Source organism: Diabrotica undecimpunctata, chromosome 7 (genome assembly GCF_040954645.1).
Source record: "Diabrotica undecimpunctata isolate CICGRU chromosome 7, icDiaUnde3, whole genome shotgun sequence".
Classification (NCBI taxonomy): Eukaryota; Metazoa; Arthropoda; class Insecta; order Coleoptera; family Chrysomelidae; genus Diabrotica; species Diabrotica undecimpunctata.
Genome location: NC_092809.1, coordinates 59,495,490 through 59,518,741, shown reverse-complemented (window position 1 = coordinate 59,518,741; position 23,252 = coordinate 59,495,490). Strand labels below are relative to the sequence as shown.

Below are 23,252 nucleotides of genomic sequence, written 5' to 3'. Positions count from 1 at the left end.
AGCTCAAACTCTTTAATTTGATGTCAGCTATCGCCCATTAGCTATTGTCCAATTAAATATGGGACACCCTGTATATAGCGGTCGCAGAACTTGGCGTGGCGCGAAATTTACAATTAAAAAACAATGGGTTGCAATAACGTTATGGATAAAAACTCTTCAAGATCTTGTAAAATGGAGTTTTAGTTTTAATTTGACGATAGCTAAACTTAAAAATATTAATTTTTCACTGAGTTTTCGAGCATTGAAAATGGTAATTTTTGCGCATTCTCGGATCTTAATTTGTTTATAACTCGAAAACAATGCATGTTAGAGAACAGGTAATACGGAACTTTTTTGCTCAGAATGAAACAGCTAACCTAAAAAAACGTGTAACGGACGACAAAAAATTAAATTTTACAATTTGTTTAAAAAAAATTGTTTATCAATTCTTGACCATCGTTTTCTCCTGGAAACATGCACTTTTGTTATAAGGGGACTATTTGACGGAAGAATGTACAAATATATCGAATGCGAATATTTTTCCTAGCCAGTGCACCCATTGTTTTTTTTTTCGGTTATTTTACGATCCTAAACAAACTTAAGTAGATATATATATATATATATATATATATATATATATATATATATATATATATATATATATATATATATATATATATATATATATATATATATATATATATATATATATATATATATATATATATATATATATATATATATATATATATATATATATATATATATATATATATATATATATTAGCAAAATTAATATCAGAAATCCTTATAAAAAAATCCCTATAAAAATAATTTATTTATTGTAATTTGTGAGCAATAAATTTTATTCGTCGTAAATAATAAATTAAAAATACTAAACATTTAACAATTAGCAGTAAAATATTTTTATTGTTCGTGCATATCTTTATTTCGTAGTAAATTATGCAACTTCAAATTTAATTTACAGTTATTTTAAATACATTTTCATTTTCATTGGCGGTGTTCAAAGTGCAACGGAAAAGATAACAGTAAAAGACAATAAACTGTTTTAAGAATGTGGATAATGAGCGATCATAAATTAACAATTGTTACATGTAAAGGTACTCCAGTAGGAATGTATGAGCAATCCCACACTTACTGATCAACAACGGCTTCGGTCGGATGAGTTGGTAAGTGGAAGGGCACTCTTATGTCGTGGCGCTAAGATATTGGCACCAAAGGCGAATGAATCAAGTAAATGGACAAGGGCATAAGGATGCAGAAGGCAAGGAGAAACCACTGCATTAAGATCCAATTGGATATCTCTAGTACAATCATCATGGCAATGAGTACTAAAAGAAAAAAAGAAACTGATCATGTGAATGGGAGCCCAAGATACGACAGGGGAGGAACAGACAAGGACTCTCAGGTCGTTAACCGGCGAAACCCTTGTCAAACATCGAAACAAGACAAAGTAAAATTATCAAAAGCAAAAATAGGTACGTGGAACGTTAAAAGCATATATCAACCTGGTAAAATGCATAACATCCTTCAAGAAATGAGAAGAATGAATATAAATATATTAGGTGTAAGCGAAACATGGTGGCCTAACTCAGAATACCTTTCGACAGAAACCGGTACCTTATATTACTCGGGAAACATTGACAACCAGAGCATAGACGTGAAGTAGCAATTATTGTCGATACAGAAGTCAACAAGTCAATAGAGAGTTTTGTCCCAATCTCAGAAAGAGTGATGCTACTACAAATAAAGACATCACACACCAAACTAAATTTGATCCAAGTATATGTGCCAACGACGGATGCAACAGAAGATGAAGTAGAAACATTCTACCAACAAATTGAAGATGCACTGAAAATGACAAAGGACAGGGAAATCACGGTAGTTATGGGCGATTTCAATGCAAAAGTTGGCAAGGGAAGAGCAGAAACAATAATGGGAGATAAAGGACTAGGAGAACGTAACGATAGAGGAGATCGTCTAATACAAGTCTGCCAAGAACAAAGTCTAATAATCACAAACACGTTCTTTAAATTACCTATAAAACGTTTATATACATGGCGCTTACGAGCAGATAAAGCGGAAAAAGTGCTAAGAAACCAAATCGATTATATAATGATTAAAGAGAGATATCGTAACACCATCAAATCAGTTAAAACATATCCAGGAGCAGATGTCACATCAGACCATAACCCACTAATCGCTAATGTCACGCTTAAGCTTAAACGTATTAGAAAACCCCAAAGAACTCCACAATTAGATGTTATAAAACTGAAAGAAGTTGATATAAAAAACAAACTCCAACAGAAAATATACGAAAACTTTGATAAATTAGATTCTAACACCTACGAGATAAACCAACAATGGGAAACATTAAAAAACTGCCTGGAGAGACAACTGGATGACAGACGAAATACTCGGCAGGATGGACCAAAGAAGACAAGCCAAGAACAAAGACAGTCACAATTACAAAATCATTAACAATGAAATCAGAAAAATGATAAGAGAGGCAAGACAAACTTACCACGAGGAAAAATGTAAAGAGATAGAAGATCTTCAGAACAAATACGACCTATTCAACCTACATAAAAAGGTTAAAGAAATGGCAGGGCTGCAAAAAAGAAACCACGACACAACTCTTTTAGACAAAAATGGAAATCCTATGATAACGACTGACGAAAAGCTAAAACAATGGAAAGAATATATGGAAGAGCTCTTCGACGACGAAAGAGGAAACCTACAAGACAAGATCTTTTGAGGACAGAGAAACAAGTATAGAAATTACAAGAAGAAGAAATATTGTATGCACTTAAGAACACCAGAAACGGAAAAAGCCCTGAGCCAGATCAACTTCCTATTGATATCCTTAAAATAATAGAAAATGAGTACATGGATGTCCTCTTAAAGCTCTTTAATTAAATTTATCAGTCGGGTGACATACCCAATGAATGGTTGACCTCAACATTTATTTGTCTCCCAAAAATGAAAAATGCTAGAGAATGCACCGACCACCGCACCATAAGCCTGATGTCTCACACAGTTAAAATTTTTTTAAAGATCATTCATAAACGCGTTTTCCAAATACTTGATATGGATATTGAAGAAACCCAATTTGGATTCCGTAGCGGCGTAGGTACCCGTGAAGCTCTCTTTGCATTCAACGTACTAATCCAGATATGCTTGGATGGGAACCAAGATATGTACGTCCGTTTCATAGATTACAACAAGGCTTTCGATAAAGTCCGTCACAAAGAGCCAATGGACGCCCTCAAAGCAAAACAATTACAATACAATGACCTTCGAATTATAACAAATCTATATTATAAACAGCAGGCACACATACGCATTAATGAACACACACCAGAAGAGTTCAAAATTAAAAGAGGATTGCGACAGGGGTGTGTATTGTCACCACTACTATTCAATGCATACTCTGAAGAAATTATGAAAAGAGCTCTTGAGGGAGAAACAGCAGGAATAAAGGTCAATGGAACACCAATTAACAACATTAGATATGCGGACGATACTATCATAATAGCAGACAACCTCCTAGACCTCCAAAAGCTAATGAACAAGATAGTTAAGTATGCAGGAGAATATGGATTATCAGTAAACATCAAGAAAACTAAATTTATGAGGATATCAAAAACCCAAAATAATGATGAAAGCCTGACAATTAACGGTAAAACTTTAGAACAAGTTGAAAACTACAATTATCTTGGCACAATAATTAATCACACAAACGATTACTCCAAAGAAATCAAAGTTCGAATAGAGAAAGCACGCACAAACTTCAAGAAAATGAGAAAGGTACTTTGTGCAAGAGAACTGAAATTGGACTTGAGAGTTAGGCTGGCAAGGTGTGATATTTGGCGGATTCAAGGCAAGAGAAGTGTGGGAAGGAGAAGAATCTCATGATTGCGTAACTTGAGGGAATTGTACGGATGCACATCAATCGAACTATTCAGAGCGGCATAATCTAAGATCAGAATAGCCATGATGATTGCCAACCTCCGTCGTGGAGATGGCATGTAAAGAAGAAGAAGTAGGAATAAAACTTTCTAGCCTATAGAGAATAGGATTTCTAGCCTGTAGAAAAAAATAGGCGGATGCAGGGCACGCTTCACTTTGGTTGCATTAGTTGTCAAAATTGAGCATGGCATGGTGACATTTCCTCAGGTAAAGCAAAGACACCCTGCGATTAGATTTCCGGGTGGGGGAGTATCTCAGGAGAAACACCATTACAGGTTAGAAAAGTCAGGATAGACCTTGAGCAGAGGATGCGCCGCTTGGGACCCCCAGCCATTCCCATTCTAACTTCCCATGCTTCGCTCAGGTACGTCGTACGTCACGAGTCACGTCGTTCACGCAGAGTCAAGTCAGAGTCAGACCGTACGAGATGTTTCACTTGCTGAACAAAATGAGAATGAATTCAATAAACGAATATGGAAAATTTATATGATCAATTAGGAGACATTTTTAGAGATTGTACATTATCATAAACGGATGTGACATGAACAGAACGATAACGCACAAACCAAAAGAGCTGCACTCACTCACGTTTTATACTAATGGGTCAAAAATACAAGATTGAGCAGAAACAGGAATAAGAGTTCCTGAAAAAACTGCCCAATTTAGCCAAACATGTATAGGCTCAGACAACAAGCTGCAATGAGGGCTGTGAAGTCCACAAATTAAGAATCGGTGACAGCTTGTCCTCTTAAGTAACTGACAGGGTACAGCAAAGTAACTTTGTTCTGGGTGCCAGGACAACCATAAATATGGCTGCGAAATTCTAAGCAAAAGGACTCTTGAAGCTTCAAAAGACTAAAGCCAGACAGTAAAGACAATGTTCACTGAGATATAATCTCTATAAACTATGTAAAATGGACAAAGCAACCTGTAGATTCTACAAAAATGCAGAGAAAACGATCATATTATCTGCAACTGCACAGCAATTGTTCTATAACGCTATAATAAGTCATACCAGATCTTGTAGAACTTGATCAGGCAGAAAATATCTCTCCTAAATGGATAATAGGCATAGAATTCTAATTCTGGAGTACGGTGTTCATAAAAGATCTGTTAGATCGCAGTGTAGAAGGGCCAATCGACTCTTTAGAAATCTACAACCTACTTAGAGATATTCCAACAAAGTATTGGAGTTAATATGCTTAAATTAGCACTATCACTTGCGACGGCCATTGTTAGTACACTCTCAAAAAAAAAAACAAGATTCCCATTGAGGTCGCTACTTCCTCGTACTTTCTTGAATGAATGACAAGATTTCAATAGTCAGATATTTTTGGCTTTATAGTCTTCTACACATTTATAGCAGATAATGAGTTTTGATAAAGAAGAATGTCAAGAAACAATGTTTTTTTCTGTTGTTTTGTTGTGTTTACTACAATGTTGACTACAAGTTGTGTGGTATCCACAAGTAAAGCGAAAATTGTTAAAAATAGAAACTTTTAATAAAGCTCTTTTGTGATGTCACTTTTTGAATAAACTAGGATACCCCGTGTATATATAATGAATTTTGGATTAGAGTCACTACAAACTCCTACCGAAGAATTTTGCTGATAATGTCAATTTTGGGACTCCAAAAAATATGCAAAAAGTTTCCCACTTCTACCCCCCGGCTTCAACTTAAAACCTCCCTTCGTAGGGGGGGGGGAGGGAAAAAATCGATTTACCAAGAATCTGTATGTCGTAGAAAAAAAGTTTCTAATAAAAAATGTAGGTGAGATAATTCTGAACAAAAATGTTTGTTAGAATTTTTTTTGTAGAATCAACCGTTCTCTCGGAAACAATGCTTGAAGCGACCGGCGATTTTGAATATCAGAGTCTCCCATTAATAAAAATTAATATGCGTTGTAAAGGTGATAGTGTAGCTATCGTATGCAGTTTTTGTATTTTGCCAAAAATGAAGTTGGTTTTTATAAAACTGTTAAATAAATAAACCTTGCTTGATTTTTGCCATTTTTCACGATTCTCATTAGATCAATAAAATTTATCACTTTTATTGACCGGTCACTATGCAATTTCGATTGTTAGAACCTAATCTTTAAAAGCTATAGCATACAATTTCAGTTTTGAGTTTTGGCAACAAACGTAAGGAAATTAAAATATACCAACAAAACGCTGAATTTAAACTTTCACATTCCAAACGATCTAAAACGTTTACAATTGTTTTTTTACAAGTACGTTTTTCGAAACTACACAACTTCAATTATAAATTCCATCCAATACCGTTTTCGTGAAGGCATTATTTGTAACGTGCGATCGTTTGTAATGTAAAAGTTCTTAAAATCAAATATAATGTTATAGGTTTTGAAGATTAGGTTATAAAAATGGAAATTCTACTAAGAGCAGTCAATGAAACTGATAAATTTTATTGATATCATGAGAAAAAATGGCAAAAGTACGCAACGTTTATTTATTGAACATATTTATGGAAACTGACTTCAACAAAAATTGCATACGAAAGATGAAATTTTTGTATTTGTTGTTAGGATACTCAGATCACAAGATATCGTGAATTTTTACCATCAAGTTCACGTAACTGACGTTCAAAATCGCCGGTCGCTTAAAGCGTTGTTTCTGAGAGAACGGTTAATTTTACAAAAAATGTAATGGTGCCGATAAACCTTTTTGTCCAAGATTCTTGGTAAATCGATTTTTTTCAGGTTTCCCCCTACGAGGGGGCGTTTTAGGGGGAAGCCTGGGGGTAGGAGTAATAAACTTTTTTTCACCTTTTTTGGGGTCCCAAATTTGACATTCTCAGTAAATTTCAGCTTTTTCGTATTATTTTTAGAGGTCATATCTCTGAAGACTGGACTATTACTTCGTTGTGATGAATGCCTATCCTTATATTACAAAATATTTAAATATTTTGTAAAGCGGGCAAACACACTATCGTATCTTACATAAAAAGGTAAATGGTATATTATGTTTCTTACATTGCACATATTTACACCAATCTTGTTTAAAACTGTTAGAGAATATGGTTCAATATGAATTGATGTATTCAAAATGGGATGATACAAATTTTTACATGTATTTCCAGAAACCACCCTCAAGCGAAAAAATATAAAAATTTGTGAAAATACGTCCTTTACGACAAAGAACAAGTATTCGCATATTACAAGATTACAAACCGGGTACGTTGGACAATTGTGGAAAAAATTGTGAAACAGTTATCAGTTCAGTAGCACAAAACTAAGAAATTTTCAGCAAATACTGTTTCCTCTAAATGTCTTCGAAAAATATTACTGTGACGAAACCCGCTTCTTTAATGAATTTCAGAAAGCCTTAGATGGTAGCGATGTTACTAAGCGATTATATTGCGACTGTGTACCATACCGACTCTTCGATTAGTGATAGTCTCCTTTATGAATGTACAGTTACAATTCATTGGAGTGAGGTGTATTGATTCGTGTACCACTCGAATACCATTGAGTCAGGAACCACTCCACCTAGCTCCAATGCTCCAGACTATCCCTTTCTCCGCTACAGCACTCTGATGTGCGATAGGGGCTCACTATCAGCCAAATGCTTTTCGTGTGGAAGTCCTGGGTACAAGAACTCCAACACGATATCCTAATCCGATCACTGCAGGCTAGCGTGAGGTGCTCGTATAAAATAAATGCGTTGCGTTAACTAAGGTATTTTCAAGCTAAGATAAACAAAATGTTAATGGAAATACTCGACATCATCTAAGCTGAACCTTACACTAAATGCAGATGCGACCGTGTCGCACAATTTAGTATGAAATTAACATAGTTAATGTTTTTAGGAATAATTTTTTCCAAGCATGCGTATTTCCAAGGTTCATGAGGTTTTGAAACATTCTAGGATCTTGTAAAGTGTAAATACATAAATGGTATAAATAAATCGAGATATCCTAAACGTTATCATCAATAATTGAGGAAAATAATTTAACACGTTTTAAACAGTTTCCATAATTCCATATTTTTTTTTATTTTTATTGTGCTATTATTATAATATAAGATGCCACATATTACCGAAAAATATTAAATGTTTTAATTGCCTACTGTCTATACTAAGTAAATTTAGGATTTCCGCTGAATACACAATTTGTTTAACTAATAAGATAAAAAAATTTAAATTTACAAACCTCCTCAGAAAATTTCATAAATAACATCTGTAGCTAAACTTTATCAAATAATACTTATTAACAAAAATAGTCTAGCCAGCTAGGTTACCGTTGTGTGTTCAATTGTAATGAATCCACCCAAATTTTTTTATGTATTTTTGGCTGCTGATTACGAATTTCGAGGGTGGCTTTACAAAGTATCACTTTAAAGCTTAACTTATAGACTTTGTTAACAAACGTACGTTAAATTACTTTACGCCACATCGCTGCCCTTACAATCAAATTTCTTAAACGATTTGTGATCTCAGAGAAACCTTCCTTAAGGAGATCTCCTGCACTTTGTTCGACTGAATAAATGTCGACCTAAAGACTTGTCACCTTTGACAGATGAGGCCGTCTGATAAGAAACATCTACGAAGTTGAATTGTGAAATCTTAGAAGGCTTCCCTATGTGAAGGTTAATCTATGTCATACTCGTCTGGACTACCTGTTCAGAACTCCAGAAACCTCTCTGATATAAGACCATCCCGACTAATACTGGAGAGTATTCCAGTTAAGGGCTAGGGACAGTAAACACATAACAAAATGTATAACAAGATCTTAAGAGAGCTGAATTACTGTGGAAAACAGACAAAAAGCAGCTTAGAATCCTAATAGACTTTCTTGCTGGACATGTGCCAGTCAGGAGACATCTTCTTATAATAGGATAGTTTCATATAGACTTAAGCTGCAGACTCTGTTTCATACAGCTTGATACAGTCAATCATATTTTGCGAGGTACTAGATAGGAGACTACCAAGTGACACTATAAACATAATGGTACTCGTCCTAGATCTATATAAGCTGGTATTCCAGAATTAAATAGGTCTCATGAATAAATGGAAGATATACAGAGAAAAAAAAAAACAGGCAAAGTAGACGAACTCAGTCTAGCAACGATATTAGCCAATTAGTTCTCCTTCACAACCAAATTTCTTGACAACCAGAGAAAGCGAGCCTTTTATAGTGAATTTTAAATGAGGTGAGATTTTACGATCTTTTAAGTGAAAAGTCATAAAACAAAACAATAAAAAATGAAGGTGTGTAGAAAGGTTTGGTTCAAATGGTTTTTTACTTTCTTTTCGAACCTCTGACCTAGTTTTAATGGCGCCTCGGGTATAATGTAAATATTATATACAAAAGGGTCTAATTTATGAGGTAATAAATTTAAAAAAAAATTTAACGAAACTCGAATTTTTTGTGATAATTTATAATAATGAAAATATGTTACAAGGCCCTAACAACTACATTCAAAATATAAAAGTTTTTTTACCATTTAAGTTTTGTGTACTCTACACTTGACTAAGAATATTCATACTATCTTCTAGGCCGAACAAAAAAAAAACTCCTCGTTTTTTGTTCGTAGTTTTAATGGCACCTCGGGTATAATGTAAATAATATATACAAAAGTGTCTGATTTATGAGGTAATAAATTTTAAAAATACATTTAACGAAACTCGAATTTTTTGTCATAATTTAAGATAATGAAAAGATGAGGAGAAAAATTACAACTTCCTGCGACTTATAATGGAAGGGAAAGTGGAAGGAAGAAGAGGTCCAGGAAGAAGAAAATGCTCCTGGTTAAAGAATGTAAGAGACTGGACAGGCATGGACACACATTCGATACTAAGAACAGCTCAAGATAGAGAGCAATTTGCTGTAGTTATAGCCAACCTGCAACAGCAATGGAGAAGGCACCTTAAGAAGAAGAAAATATGTTACAAGGCTATAACAACTACATTCAAAATATAAAAGTTTTTTTATCATTTATGCTCTACTCTTGACTAAAAATATTCATACTATCTTCTAAGCCGAAAAAAAAACGCCACAAAAGTTTCATTAATTATTTGTAGCTTAAAGTCGAAGAAAACTTAAAAACACAACTACTGACTTAAATCATCTATTTTTACTGTCCATGCCCTTTATTAATTATATAATTGTTTTTCAATCTAATTAAGGATCATCTTAATTCGTAACCTGAGCTGGATAAATGTTAATAATTTAATAATTTTCACAAGTTTTTCCACATCTCTAAAAACTCTCGAACAAAAATAAAGATAAATAAATACATGTCTAACGCAATAAGGATTAAAACGAAAATAAAATCAAAAGTCGATTCCAAAGCATATGTTTTCTTACCTCTATTGCGCAAGTTTACTTTTACGTTTGAAAGTAAAAAAATAAACTAAATTTTGTTATAATCATCCGCGGGTACAATATGTGATGGAGCAAATAAATATTCTCTAGATTATGTATAATGATTATAACAGAAATTTGTTTTGCCTTATAATTAATCTATAAAGGGACAAACATTGTACAGATATTTAAAACTAGTATTAGATATATTAGAAAAAAGTCATACTTACTGAGAGAGCCAACACCAGTAACCAGATCCCACAAAAAATAATGCAGTTAGATGTTTAGGTTAAAGCACAATGTCAAATACAGGCTTTCTTTTTTTTAAGTCTTAAGTCAAATACACAAATTTAACTAATTAATATCATAATAATGATTTTAAACATACTACAACCAATAGATGGCAGTAGTATCGGACAATACTCTTCAACTTTGTTAAATATTAATGAATTTTGTAATTACTAGAGTATTCCATAATTTTTTATAGTGATACTTAGAAAATACTGAGCATTTGGAGAATAAGGCTATCTTCATTAATTAAGAAGCGTAATATCCATTTAAAATTTTCTATACGATCCAATAATTTAGGGTCACACAATTGACATTCTCAACAACGTTTCAGCTTATTCGTCTCGTTTTTAGAGATGTAATCTCTGACGTCTTCACTAAATACTTTTAATTTATAATTTTACCTATATGTTTTCTCAGTATATACAAGGACCATCTGTTTTTCTTGTCTATTATTTAAGTAAGGGCTTCTAGTTATGCCTTATTTCTATTAAGGTCCTTGGTATTATTTGTTCGTTTCTTTTATAATATTTGCATTTATGACTTTCATTTGGCACATACCTTAACCTTGACTGACGACTTATTTTACGATATAAGTGTAGTATTATTTTGTGTCCCATTTTCTATTTATTAAGTATTTTTAATATTTTAACCTATAAACAAAGATTACAACTCTTAAGTACTTTACCAATACTTTTTGCCCATGTATTTTTTCGTCCTAATTTTCAATGTTTTCTTAACGTAGTTGTTGCTTCTTCCAAATTCCATGCAATAGCTTCATCGATATTCTCACGCCGGGTTCTGTACTGTTCTCTTTCCAATACCAACTGTCTTTTCCCTATCTCATCACTCATATATTTCGATCTCGTTTCATAGCCTTATCTGCTAGTTTATGACTCTAAAGCAGCCACTATACTACTCGCGAAGTTGATCGAAGTTCAGTAAATACGAGAGTGTAGACAGGTACTTCATGCGACTTTGCTTCGCCTCGTTCTTCTTCCGTTCTGTGTCGGTTTTTCGCGTCGAAGTCAAAGGGTCCGAAGTATGAAAGACTTCACGAGTATGTAGAGAGTCACCTCGCCTCGATTAACTTCACTTCGACTCTTCGTCCGAAGAACTTCGATCGAGAGTGTAGACGGCGTTTAAAGTTTCGATATATCGCAACTTCGTCTTAATCAGCAGATGTATTTTCGTTTAATAATAAATATCTGGTGGATGCGCCGGTGACCTAACACATGTCAAAATTGAAAGTCGGCTCACAACACGTCACGTACGTGAAATTTTTGACGCAATAACCTCACGTTTGGGCGTTTTTCACGTCAAAACAGGTAAACGTCGAAAACATGAAGTTCTTATGTGAAAAACGTGACGTTTTTCACTTTTACCTGCCAAAAACATGACATAAGTTAACATTTTTCACGTTTACCTTTCAAAAGTGTAACGTGTTACGATCTAACTCTCCAGTTTGACAGCTGTTTGACGTCAGCGGTGCATCCACCAATAATTTATTGTTGAACGAACATGCTCATCTACTTAAATAACTATTCCATCGCCAAATGTTTGTTTCTAATCGCTTTGGTATCGTTGTAACGTAGATATGTTTTTTCGTATCCATTATTTTTTGCCACAAAAATAATTTAAAGTTCGTGTCATTGCTATCATCATCATCATCACTGGCTCGACAACCCTTTTTGGGTCTTGGCCTGTTCTAGGATTCTTCTCCATTCCGATCTGTTTCGTGCTTTTTTTCTCCAGTTTTTTATTTTTAAGGTTGTTATATCATTTTCTATTTGTTCTAAGTATCTCAGTTTCGGTCTTCCTCTTGTTCTTTTTCCTACTGGCATCTGTTTGAATATTTTGTTTGGTATTTCGCCTTCTTCCATTCTTTCTACATGTCCTATCCAACGCAGCCGTCCTATTTTGATGAATGTTATAATATCCGGATCCTGGTATATTTTGTATAGTTCAGAGTTGTATCGTCTTCGCCATATTCCGTTTTCTTTTGTGCCCTTATATATGTGTCGCAAGATTTTTCTTTCGAAGGTGGCTAACAACGTTTCCTCTCTTTTAGTAAGTGTCCAGGTTTCTGAGCCATATGTGAGTACCGGTCTTATTAGGGTTTTATATATTTGGCATTTTGTCTTTCTTGCGACGTTATCTGATCTTAGGTGTCTAATTAAGCCATGGTAACATTTATTTGCAATAAATATTCGCCTCTTCACTTCCTCCGTAACGTTATTATCAGACGTGACTAGGGATCCCAAGTATATAAAGTTTTTTACCTCCTCTATGTTGTATTCTCCTATTGTTATATTTTGTGGCTGCCTTATTTCTGCATTTTTTCTTACCTGCATATATTTTGTTTTGGTCTGATTGATCTTAAGACCACTATTTTGTGCAGCTCGTTCTATTTGGTTGTATGCCTCTATCATTTCTCTTCTTGATCTTGCGATTATGTCAACATCATCTGCAAATGCTAGTATTTGCACGCTTTTATTAATGATTGTTCCTCGTGTATTGACTGTTGTGTCCCTCAGTATTTTCTCGAGCACGATGTTGAACAAGATGCATGATAGAGCGTCTCCCTGGCGTAGTCCCTTTTTCACATCTATTGTTTCCGTTAATTCATTTTGTATCCGGATTCTACTTTCTACTTTTAGAGATTCTTTTATCAGTTCTATTAGTTGTGTTGGTATATTAGTGTAGGTAGTGTATTAGTGTGGTAGTAGTGTAGGTAGTGTCATTGCTATATCTTTGTTTATTCTTGCTCTATACAGTAACCTTGTCTTAAACATTTTTTTTAAAATGGATAATGGATAGAATAAATTCTTAAATTTTTCACTTCCTTTTTTGATTTTTCCAGATCTATTAGAGCTATAATATGGGTCTGTGATTATTGCTCCGTACTATTTTTTCACTGCAATTTTTAATATGAAAATATTATCACTTTCTTACTAGGAAATTGCTTGTCGGCGTAGAGAGTTACAGAGCGACAGAGAAGGTATTTGGAGAAAAAAAGATAGACAAATCCTCTACTACGTGAAATTTAAACGTAGTTAACAGGTCGAGTTTATTTCTACTACGATAATTTGTTGGAATTACTTTTGTTCTTATTAGGACCCATTTTTGTGGCTTTTTATGTATTAGATGATATATCATTACTATCGTTATTTTTAAACGTCTTCATCTTTAAAGCGCATTTTAAATAATCTTCCAAATATTTTAAGCAGTTTCGGTGACGCATATCTAATTTGTGATGAGTTTTTAAGTTTCATTCCTTTAATTGCTTATTCTATACTACTACCATCTCTGTAAATTATTAATACTACGTTTTTTGATTTTCATTTGGCAACTATGCATACATGCACTATGCACTGTGTAAACGTGGCGTTCGAGTTTTTGTACAACAGTGTTGCCATTTTATACAAACCAATACTATATCTATCGACTATACCAATATTAAAACTCTACAATTTTTTATTACACTTAAGTTTGAAACAAAGAAAAAATGAAAACCTGTATGAGAAAACATAAAGAGAAAAACAACAAAAGGTACTACCTGGATTGGAATCCGCCTCTGTAGGAGAAGCCCATAAATAAAACAAAGGACAAAACAAACAACATTAAAAACAGAACATAAATTAAAAACAAAAATTGATAGCAGAATAAGAACTTCAACAGGTATATGTAATAGCATATGTATTTTAGATTATGTATAAATTATTTAGTTGTTTGAAATATCTTCTGGTAAACATTATTTCTTTCGTATTAAAAGTAAATTGCGCCAACATTTTTTAAACTATTGTTTTACGTAATGTTTTTCCAATTTTTTCTTCTTGCAGATATGCATCAAGGCTCTAATATATTAGAGCAATGCGAAAGTCCTATATTTATTTTTCACTCTACTAAATTTGGGTGAGTCATTTATATTTACATTTTTCTGAACAAGGATAACGTTATTGATATGTAATTAAAAAAAAAACTAAGTTTTTCTAGTATGAGCGAAAGGCAAGTTAATTTATAACAGACAACATGTCTTTTTTTAAATACCCTGTTGAAGTCTTGCTAAAAGCAGTGCTGCTGAGCGCTTGCGTATGGGTGCTTGATATGATATCTAAGCGGTGAAAGATAAAAGAATATTTGGCAATAATATATATATATATATATATATATATATATATACATATATATATATATATGTATATATATATATATGTATATATATATATAAATATATATATATATATATATATATATATATATATATATATATATATATATATATATATATATATATATATATATAACTCTATTATGAATATGCACATCTTTAAAACCTACAGATAAATTATACAACTTATAATAAACCATTGTTTAATAGATGAAAATAATATTATTTGTAAAACTAATATTATCAGCTACACAGAAGAGACTAAAGATAAATAGAATAGATAAAGGTAGAGGAGGGAAAGGAAACAAAAGAACTGAATTAGAGGGTCTAATGGAGGACATGAAAAACAAAATTAGCTCAACCGAAATCTACTATGGCCACATAGTCAGACGAACGGGTACTATGGAACTATATTAGTAGTAGAACAAAAGGTAGAAAGCCGAAGACCGAGAGGAAGATCTTCAACACGATGGGCAGATCAAATGAAAGGATCAAAGGAAAAATCCCCATTCCTACTCAGGTGAAATTTTAGAACTGATGCACCAAGGAAGACAAGATAATTGAAATCGAAGCAATCGGGACAAACATCGAAAAAAATAAAAAAAAAACTTTTGAAGAATAGCATGATATTTTTATGTATAAGAAAATAAGAAACATATTATAGACTATTCAGAAGAAAAGTATCCTCAATAATAATAGACAAGCATGGAGATAATATATGGAAACAGAGAAGAAAAACAGGTAGAAGAACACAGCTCCCATATATCACAAGTTGGAGTATTAAACGATCTCCACAGAATAAAAAATCTCTAGGTCCGTATGAACTAGATGAATAAATGTTAAAATAAGCAAACTACATGTAACATCGAAAAAAAACAACATCCTCTGTGGTTTCTAATGACAGTTCTCCTCTTTCATCAATAAATAGTTGTTGTATGTAATTGGTCCAGTAACACAATCTCTCCTTCACATCAGTAATTATATCAACTTTTATCATTTTTAAGGATATTCGTTATTGTGCTATTTCTAGAATCTGTCATTTCTTTGATTTTCTTTTGTGTAAATTAAAGCTATCATACTTTTTATCCAGGTTTTCTATATCCTTGCATCTGTCGAAAAGCCACCTCTATTTCGAGTCTCGAAATTTTCTGATAATTCTCCAAATTTCTTTGTATTTATTGTAGGTATTTTTCAAGGTTTTCTTTTTCTTCAAGTGGTTTGACGATTTCTTTTCCAACCGACACAGGAGCATGTTAAATGTTTTCCTATTTATGATCAATAGATTCTGCATTATCTTCTTTGGCTTTTTATAAGTACATACTTGTTTATTTTAAATTTCATTTCCGCATATGTGTTGTCTGGCTTGAGGCGCCTTGTATCAATAATTTTCTTGGAGCTAGGGCTCCTGGAAAAGTTTTGGATAATATTATAGAATTTATATATTTTCTGTTGACGATAGTATAATCTATTCGATTTCTAATTATTTTGTTGTTATTATTATCAGCTGGTAACCTCCATGCGTAAAAATATAATCTACTTTTAGGAAGTTTGAACAAGGTATTTTCAATTATGAGTTCCTCATTGATACAGAAATCAACCAGCCTATCACCACGTTTATTCATATCCCCGAGTCCATATCACTCACACGATTCCCCACTTCCCCTTAAAGTAAAAAAATATCTAGAAAAGCAAAGAATATACTACAATTATATATCAGTGACAGTTCTCTAGAAGGAATTTTGTAGGGAAAATGGAAGGTGATGTTTGCCAAAGGAGGACAAATAATAGAATTATGGAAATATATCGAGAACCCGCAACAACAACCATAACTAAAATACAGAGACTAAGAGAGCTGGACTATAACTGTAAGGAAAATATATCAGTTAAATTGAAAATAGGTTAAAACTTGTAGTTATAAGACTCATATATTTACACTTTACTACAGTCGTCAAAGACTACAATGCCTCTGAACCTCTAAAAATCATACGAACAATCTAAACTTTACTGATAATGTCAATTTTGGGACCTCAAAAAAGATCCAAAAGTTTACCACTCTTAGCCCCAGGTTTCCCCGTAAAACAACCACTCGTAGGGGGGGCATCGATTTGTTAAGCATCTATACGCCATAGAAAAAAATATTTCAAACAAGAAATGTAGCAAAAATGTTAATTAGCATTTTTTCTGTAGAATGAACCGTTCTCTCTTTTTTAAATAAAATTTGTATTAACTCGACGGTAAAAATTTGTATTAATTCGGCGGATATATTTTGAATAGAGTGTTAAATATCAAAATGCGTTTTAAAGGTGATAAAAAGCAGCTTTCGTGTGTAATTTTGCATTTTGACGTACATAAAAATTGTCAGTTACTATAAAGTTGTTATATAAATAAATGTTGTGCGATTTTCGCCTTTTTTATGATTCTCATGTTATGAGATCAATCAAATTTATCACTTCCATTGACCGGTCACTATGGAATTTACATTGTTAGAGTCTAATCTTCAAAACCCATAATATAAAATTTCCATTTTGGGTTTTGGCAACAAATATGAGGCATTTGAAATAAGCCTAAAAAACGCTTAATTTACAATTAATTAATTTAATTGTAACTTAATTTACAAACGATCTAAAACGTTTAAAACTCCTTCTTTTTGATTGCACAAGTACATTTTTCTAAACTAGACAACTTTAGCTACAAATTCCACCTAATGCCGTCTTCGTGGAAGCCTTTCCCTTGACGTGAGACCGTTTGTAATAAAAAAATTAAAATTCAGCGTTTTTAGGCATATTTGTTACCAAAACTCAAAATCGAAATTTAATAAGTTTTGAAGATTAGGCTCTAACAATGGAAATTCCACAGCCACCGGTCAATGGAACTGATACATTTTATTAATCTCATCAGAATCGTCAAAAATGGTAACAATTGAGCAACAATTATTTATTTAACAGCTTTATGAACTCTTCACCTTTAAAACCCATTTTAATTTTTGTCGATAATTCACTCTAATCAAATACGTCGAATTTTTACCGTTGAGTTGACACAAAATTTAAAAACGTAACCGACATTTAAAATCGCCGGCCACTTCAAGCGTTGTTTCTGAGAGAACGGTTCATTTTACACAAAAAATGCTTATTAACATTTTTATTCAAAAGTATCTCAGCTACATTTTTGATTGGAAACATTTTTTTCTCTCCCACTACGAAGGTGGGTTTTAGGGGGAAGCCCAGAGGTAGGAGTGGCAAACCTTTTTGCACCTTTTTGTGGTCCCCAAAATTGAAATTTTCAGCAAAATTCAGCTTGTTCGTATGATTTTTTGAGGCTAAATCTCTGACGACTAGACTACTTAGCCGTTTTACAAAATAGTGTTATTAAAAATTGTATAACTCATCCATGGGAATTAAAGATGTGTATAGGATATAATTAAGAAAAGCACTATACATATTAAAGTAATCCATATTTAGTAGCGTTTTTTTATAAAACATACAGGATATATCTGTAAATCAATAAATAATATTGTTTATTCCAATGATTTTATTTTCGGTATATGGCAGAAAAATTTAGAAAATAATTGTAGAACATCATGTTTATATACATTTAACGGTACACAAAAACCATAGTAACAAGAAATAAAGTAGCTGACTATATCTTTAGTTCATACCCAGTGTCTTAATACCAAGCGATATCTGTTGCCTTAACATTATATTAGTATTTACAAAGATGTTTGTACCCTTTAGACTTCCATTAGACACAAAATATTGTTCTAGAAGTGCTGGAATTTGTAAAAAACCAAGGATTTATACATTGCTAAAGCGTATCTGAAATGGTATCATCAAGGAACATTAGAAACTTTTTCGGGGATCTTGCAAAATGAGATGTAAATTATTGATAGTCCCACTGTTGAAATCCTTGACTGGGTATTAGAAAATTGGAAAAAACGTTTAAAGTTTAAAACCTCGCGAACCAACTGTCAGACAGTTATGCATAGTTCCTATTGAGAACCGAGATCACCGAGCAAACCGAGCGAGAAATTCCAAGATACCAGTAGTTGCTGAATAAAAAATTGGAAGGGGATTTTCATTTTGAAATGATTTTTGGTAAGACAATATTGACAATATCTTCATTACGAAAAAAGTTTGTTTCTTGATGTACGTACGAAATAAGAATACTAAGGCAGATATCCTAAGACAATCCTGATCTACGATCGTTAAATATGCTGTTAAGTGTGAAATTCGTTTGCTATCTAGACACCATATAAAAATAAAGAAAAGCCAGGTACATATCTATCAAATACATGAAGCAAGAATGCTGCAAAGAATTTAAGTAAATGGTATTATTACTACTACATAGATTTTCTTTTATAACATATTATAAATTCTTTGCAAATGATAAAAAATGAGTAATGCGTTATTGACAAGCCATGTGTACAAAAAGACATTTGTTAGACTAAAGGAGGTGTATTATCTACCTTTCTGAGTTGGTGACGATGGATCTTCTACAGTGTACCAAATCCATACAGTAACAAGGAAAACGACATAAAATAAACAATTGTTAATAAAAAACGGTGCATGACATTATCATTCGTTTTGTTACGTGTCAATACTTTCTCCAATTATTTGTGTGTTAGTATAAAGATTAAAATATTAGTAAAGCTGTAGATTTATGTCTTGAATTTCAAAATATTTTATTACGTGGGTATAAAGAATGAGTGTAGGTATCGTAAAATTACTTAAAAAACAACTTGATATTTTCGTTATTGTCTTTTATTATAAGCAACCCTTAAACCAATAATCTATGATTAAACTTTAATACCCGGTTGAGTCAACTATTCCTCTTCTATTTTCTCAAATACAAACAAATAAACATACAAGGCGATAAATATTATAATCAGTATTTTTAATTTGTCAAGATAACGTGAACTTGTTTGTAATGGTATTAACTCTATACATTTCATAACGCCATTGTTGGCCAAGTTAAAAAAGTATTATCAAAGGATATAACTCAATTCAATGTAATGATCCAAATTCTATCAATTGATAACTGAAGCAAATCTGCGAAGACGCCCAGAAATACGTATATGATTTGACATTAATCTAGCCATCGGTAAATAATGTCAGGTGAGAACGAATTTATCTGGGTTTTGGCATCTGCCATACAATGTTTGACGTCTGTCAAAATTTCAAGGAAAATAACAAACAGTTGGTTTTAAGAATCGTAAAAACGGGATATTTGTTATTAAATATTTTAAGTCAAAGGGAAAAACTAATTAAAAATCAAACCAGACCTGGTTGCTGTTTATGGCGAGTCTGTATAGTCACTAACAACAGTGAAATTTTGAAATCCTGTATTTGTTCGTACTTGTAAGGATAACTTTGATCACAATTTGTTCCAGTCTGTTGGAATATCGGCGTTGTGAAGGCAGATATTGAAAAGTAGTTTAATTTTTTCAAGTAATAGATCTCCTCCAATTTTTAATTCTTCTGACACTATTCCATCTTCGCCTGGGGTTCGATTTACGAATATAATGTCATAAAACTAATTATAATATATTTTAGTTGTCTTGATAAAGAAACTAACTAGTTTCAAAAGCTCGACTTTCAATAAAAGAGTATACATATGTTTTTATATATATATGTATACATGAACTGTAAACTTATAAATAAATATATTTATATAAATTCGAACCGCTCGAGCCTTAATGAGTCATGTCTTGAAATTGTTTTTAAAAGTAATTCACAATAGAATACACAAGAAATTAGATGAAGGCATAAGTAATACACAAATGGGATTTAGGAAAGGACTGGGAACACGAGATGCACTGTTTGCAGTAAGTGTTCTTTCGCAGAGATGCTTAGATATAAATCAGGAAGTATATGCCTGTTTCATTGATTTTGAGAAGGCATTTGACAGAGTGCAGCATAATCGGCTTAAAGAAATTTTATTAAATAAAAACATAGACAGTAGAGACATTAGAATCATATGTAACCTCTATTGGAACCAAACAGCAAAAGTGAAAGTTGAAAATGAACTGACCGAGGATATCCAGATTTGCCGTGGGGTCCGCCAAGGGTGTATTTTATCACCCTTGTTATTCAATTTATACAGTGAAGCCATCTCAGAATTAGCGCTTGCCGAGGTCAGTGAGGGCCTTATAATAAACGGTGAGCCCCTTAATAACATAAGATATGCTGACGACACCGTCCTTCTGGCAAGAACACTAGAAGAACTGCAACACCTTGCTGAACAACTAAATATATATTGCAACGATTATGGACTAAAAATAAATTTGAAGAAAACCAAGTTCATGGTATTTACAAAAGCACAAAACATCAAAGTTAAGCTAGTACTAGATAATACAGAAATTGAACAAATATCTTCGTACAAATACCTTGGAGCATGGATCACAGAAGATACTGATCAGACAAAAGAAATAAGATGCCGCATTGAAATTGCACGGTCAACTTTTAATAGAATGAGAAAACTTTTTTGTAATCGCGATATCAATATATCGCTCCGAATAAGAATGCTTCGATGTTATATTTTCTCTACCCTTTTGTATGGGGTTGAAGCTTGGACAGTTAAAAAATCCAACATTAAAAACCTAGAAGCATTCGAAATGTGGTGTTACCGACGTATTTTGAAAATATCATGGATGGATCGCAAAACAAACGAACAAGTTCTCGAACAACTAGGAAAAGAATGCGAAGTTTTAAATTCCATAAAAATCAGAAAATTGGAATACTTGGGGCACATCATGAGAGGTGAAAAATACAAACTACTAAGGAATATAATGCAGGGAAAAATCAAAGGCAGAAGAAGCGTAGGAAGACGTAAAATCTCGTGGCTACGCAATCTTCGTGAATGGTTTGGATGCAGTTCAATTGAACTATGCAGGCGCGTAACCAACAAAATTATAATTGCCAGAATGATTTCCAATCTCCGATAGGAGCGGAACTTGAAGAAGAAGAAGAACCGCTCGTTTTATTTAATCTCGCTACAATATATATATATATATATATATATATATATATATATATATATATATATATATATATATATATATATAATAGTATATATAAATATTTGGATATGAAAAACCTCTTCGCACGATAGATACCGCATATGCTCACTCTAAGGCAAAAACGGACACGTGTGTGGTCATTCCGAACGGTCAAAGCAGTGGAGAAAAAGCGGCGAAGATACACCGAAGAAGATCAAGACCACCCGATCCACCGGAAAGGTGATGGTAACTACTTTTTGTTCTTATTCGCATTGATAACTTAAGTTTTATTGGACCGTTTTGACTCCGATTTGATGAAATATGTCATGGAAAACAAACAGGGTGAAATAATAACCAATAAGACTCAGTGATTAAAAACTGTGGAAGATTTCTATCACGAACCATACAGTAGTAGACGTGACACCGAAATAAAGATAAAAAAGACAACTTAAAAAACCATAATAAATCAAGGTTCCGAACTAATGCCAGACATAAAACTTTGTGAAATCAGATAAGATGAAAGACAATAGATCATCAGGAGATGATACACTACTAATCGAATCTCTAAAGAACGGTGTGAGACTTTGATTATCAAAATACAAAAACTTTTTAATTTACGACTGAGAGAAAAGTCAATACTTCTAATATTGAGTAAGGTAATAAGTATTACCAACGTAACGATTCTGCTACACAAAAACGGAAATAAAACTGACCTAGAAAATTATCGCCCTATTAGCCTGTTAAGCCATATCTACAAACTCTTTACAAAAATCATAACAACGAGATTGGATAAAAAACTAGAAGTGTACCAAACCAGAGAGCAAGCGGGATTTTGATCAAAATTTGGCACCAACGACTACCTGCAAATGATAAAACAACCCGTTGAAAATCTATAGAATACAACATACCTCTGGTATTCGTGTTTATAGATTTCCAGAAAGCGTTTGACTCGGTAGAACTAGATAGTGTAATCGCATTAAAAGAAAGTCGCATTGATAGCCGATATTCCAGATTAGTATGCAATATTTATAGAAATGCGACAAACGTAATAAAGTTACACGAAAACAATAACGAAATAAAAAATCAAAGAAGTGTCAAACATTGTGATACACTATCACCAAAGCTTTTTATAACTGCCCTAGAACGTGCTTTTCAAACCCTGGCAAAAACAGGCATATCCATTTTTGGTGCGTAATCAAAGCATACCAATAAATGGAGAGGTCTACAATCTAAATTATTGCAGTAGGTCGACGCTACAATAGAATATCATAGAAATAACATTAATAGGTTTCATTTAATTGAACAAAAAACCTAACGACACAATAGGTAAAAAATAAAATTTGCAGTTTTTGACACAAAAACTAAATGCTGCAAATTCGAATAATAAATATGAGTGTGATCATGAAAAAGGCTATATGGGTTGCAACGAACAACTTATAATCGCATCAATCATCAACAGGCATGCATAACTAAAAGAAATATTTTTACTGTCCTTGTTGACTACA

General features: G+C 32.8%; 1 protein-coding gene across 4 annotated transcripts in view; it reads right to left on the bottom strand.

Moving 5' to 3' along the window:
- The window catches only part of LOC140445391 (glutamine--fructose-6-phosphate aminotransferase [isomerizing] 2-like), a 97,068-nt gene that overhangs the window by 18,680 nt on the left and 55,136 nt on the right, over nucleotides 1-23,252 (bottom strand). The window contains exons 6-7 of one of the 4 annotated variants that reach the window (XM_072537378.1): nucleotides 19,216-19,242; nucleotides 14,142-14,159 (exon numbers count right to left, since the gene is read on the bottom strand). The exons of 1 other annotated variant lie outside the window; for it this stretch is intronic. In XM_072537378.1, coding sequence (XP_072393479.1) covers nucleotides 14,142-14,159; nucleotides 19,216-19,242 — 45 coding nt within the window. The remainder of the gene's footprint in view (nucleotides 1-14,141; nucleotides 14,160-19,215; nucleotides 19,243-23,252) is intronic. 2 more of the 4 variants (XM_072537379.1, XM_072537380.1) reach the window with 2 other exon arrangements.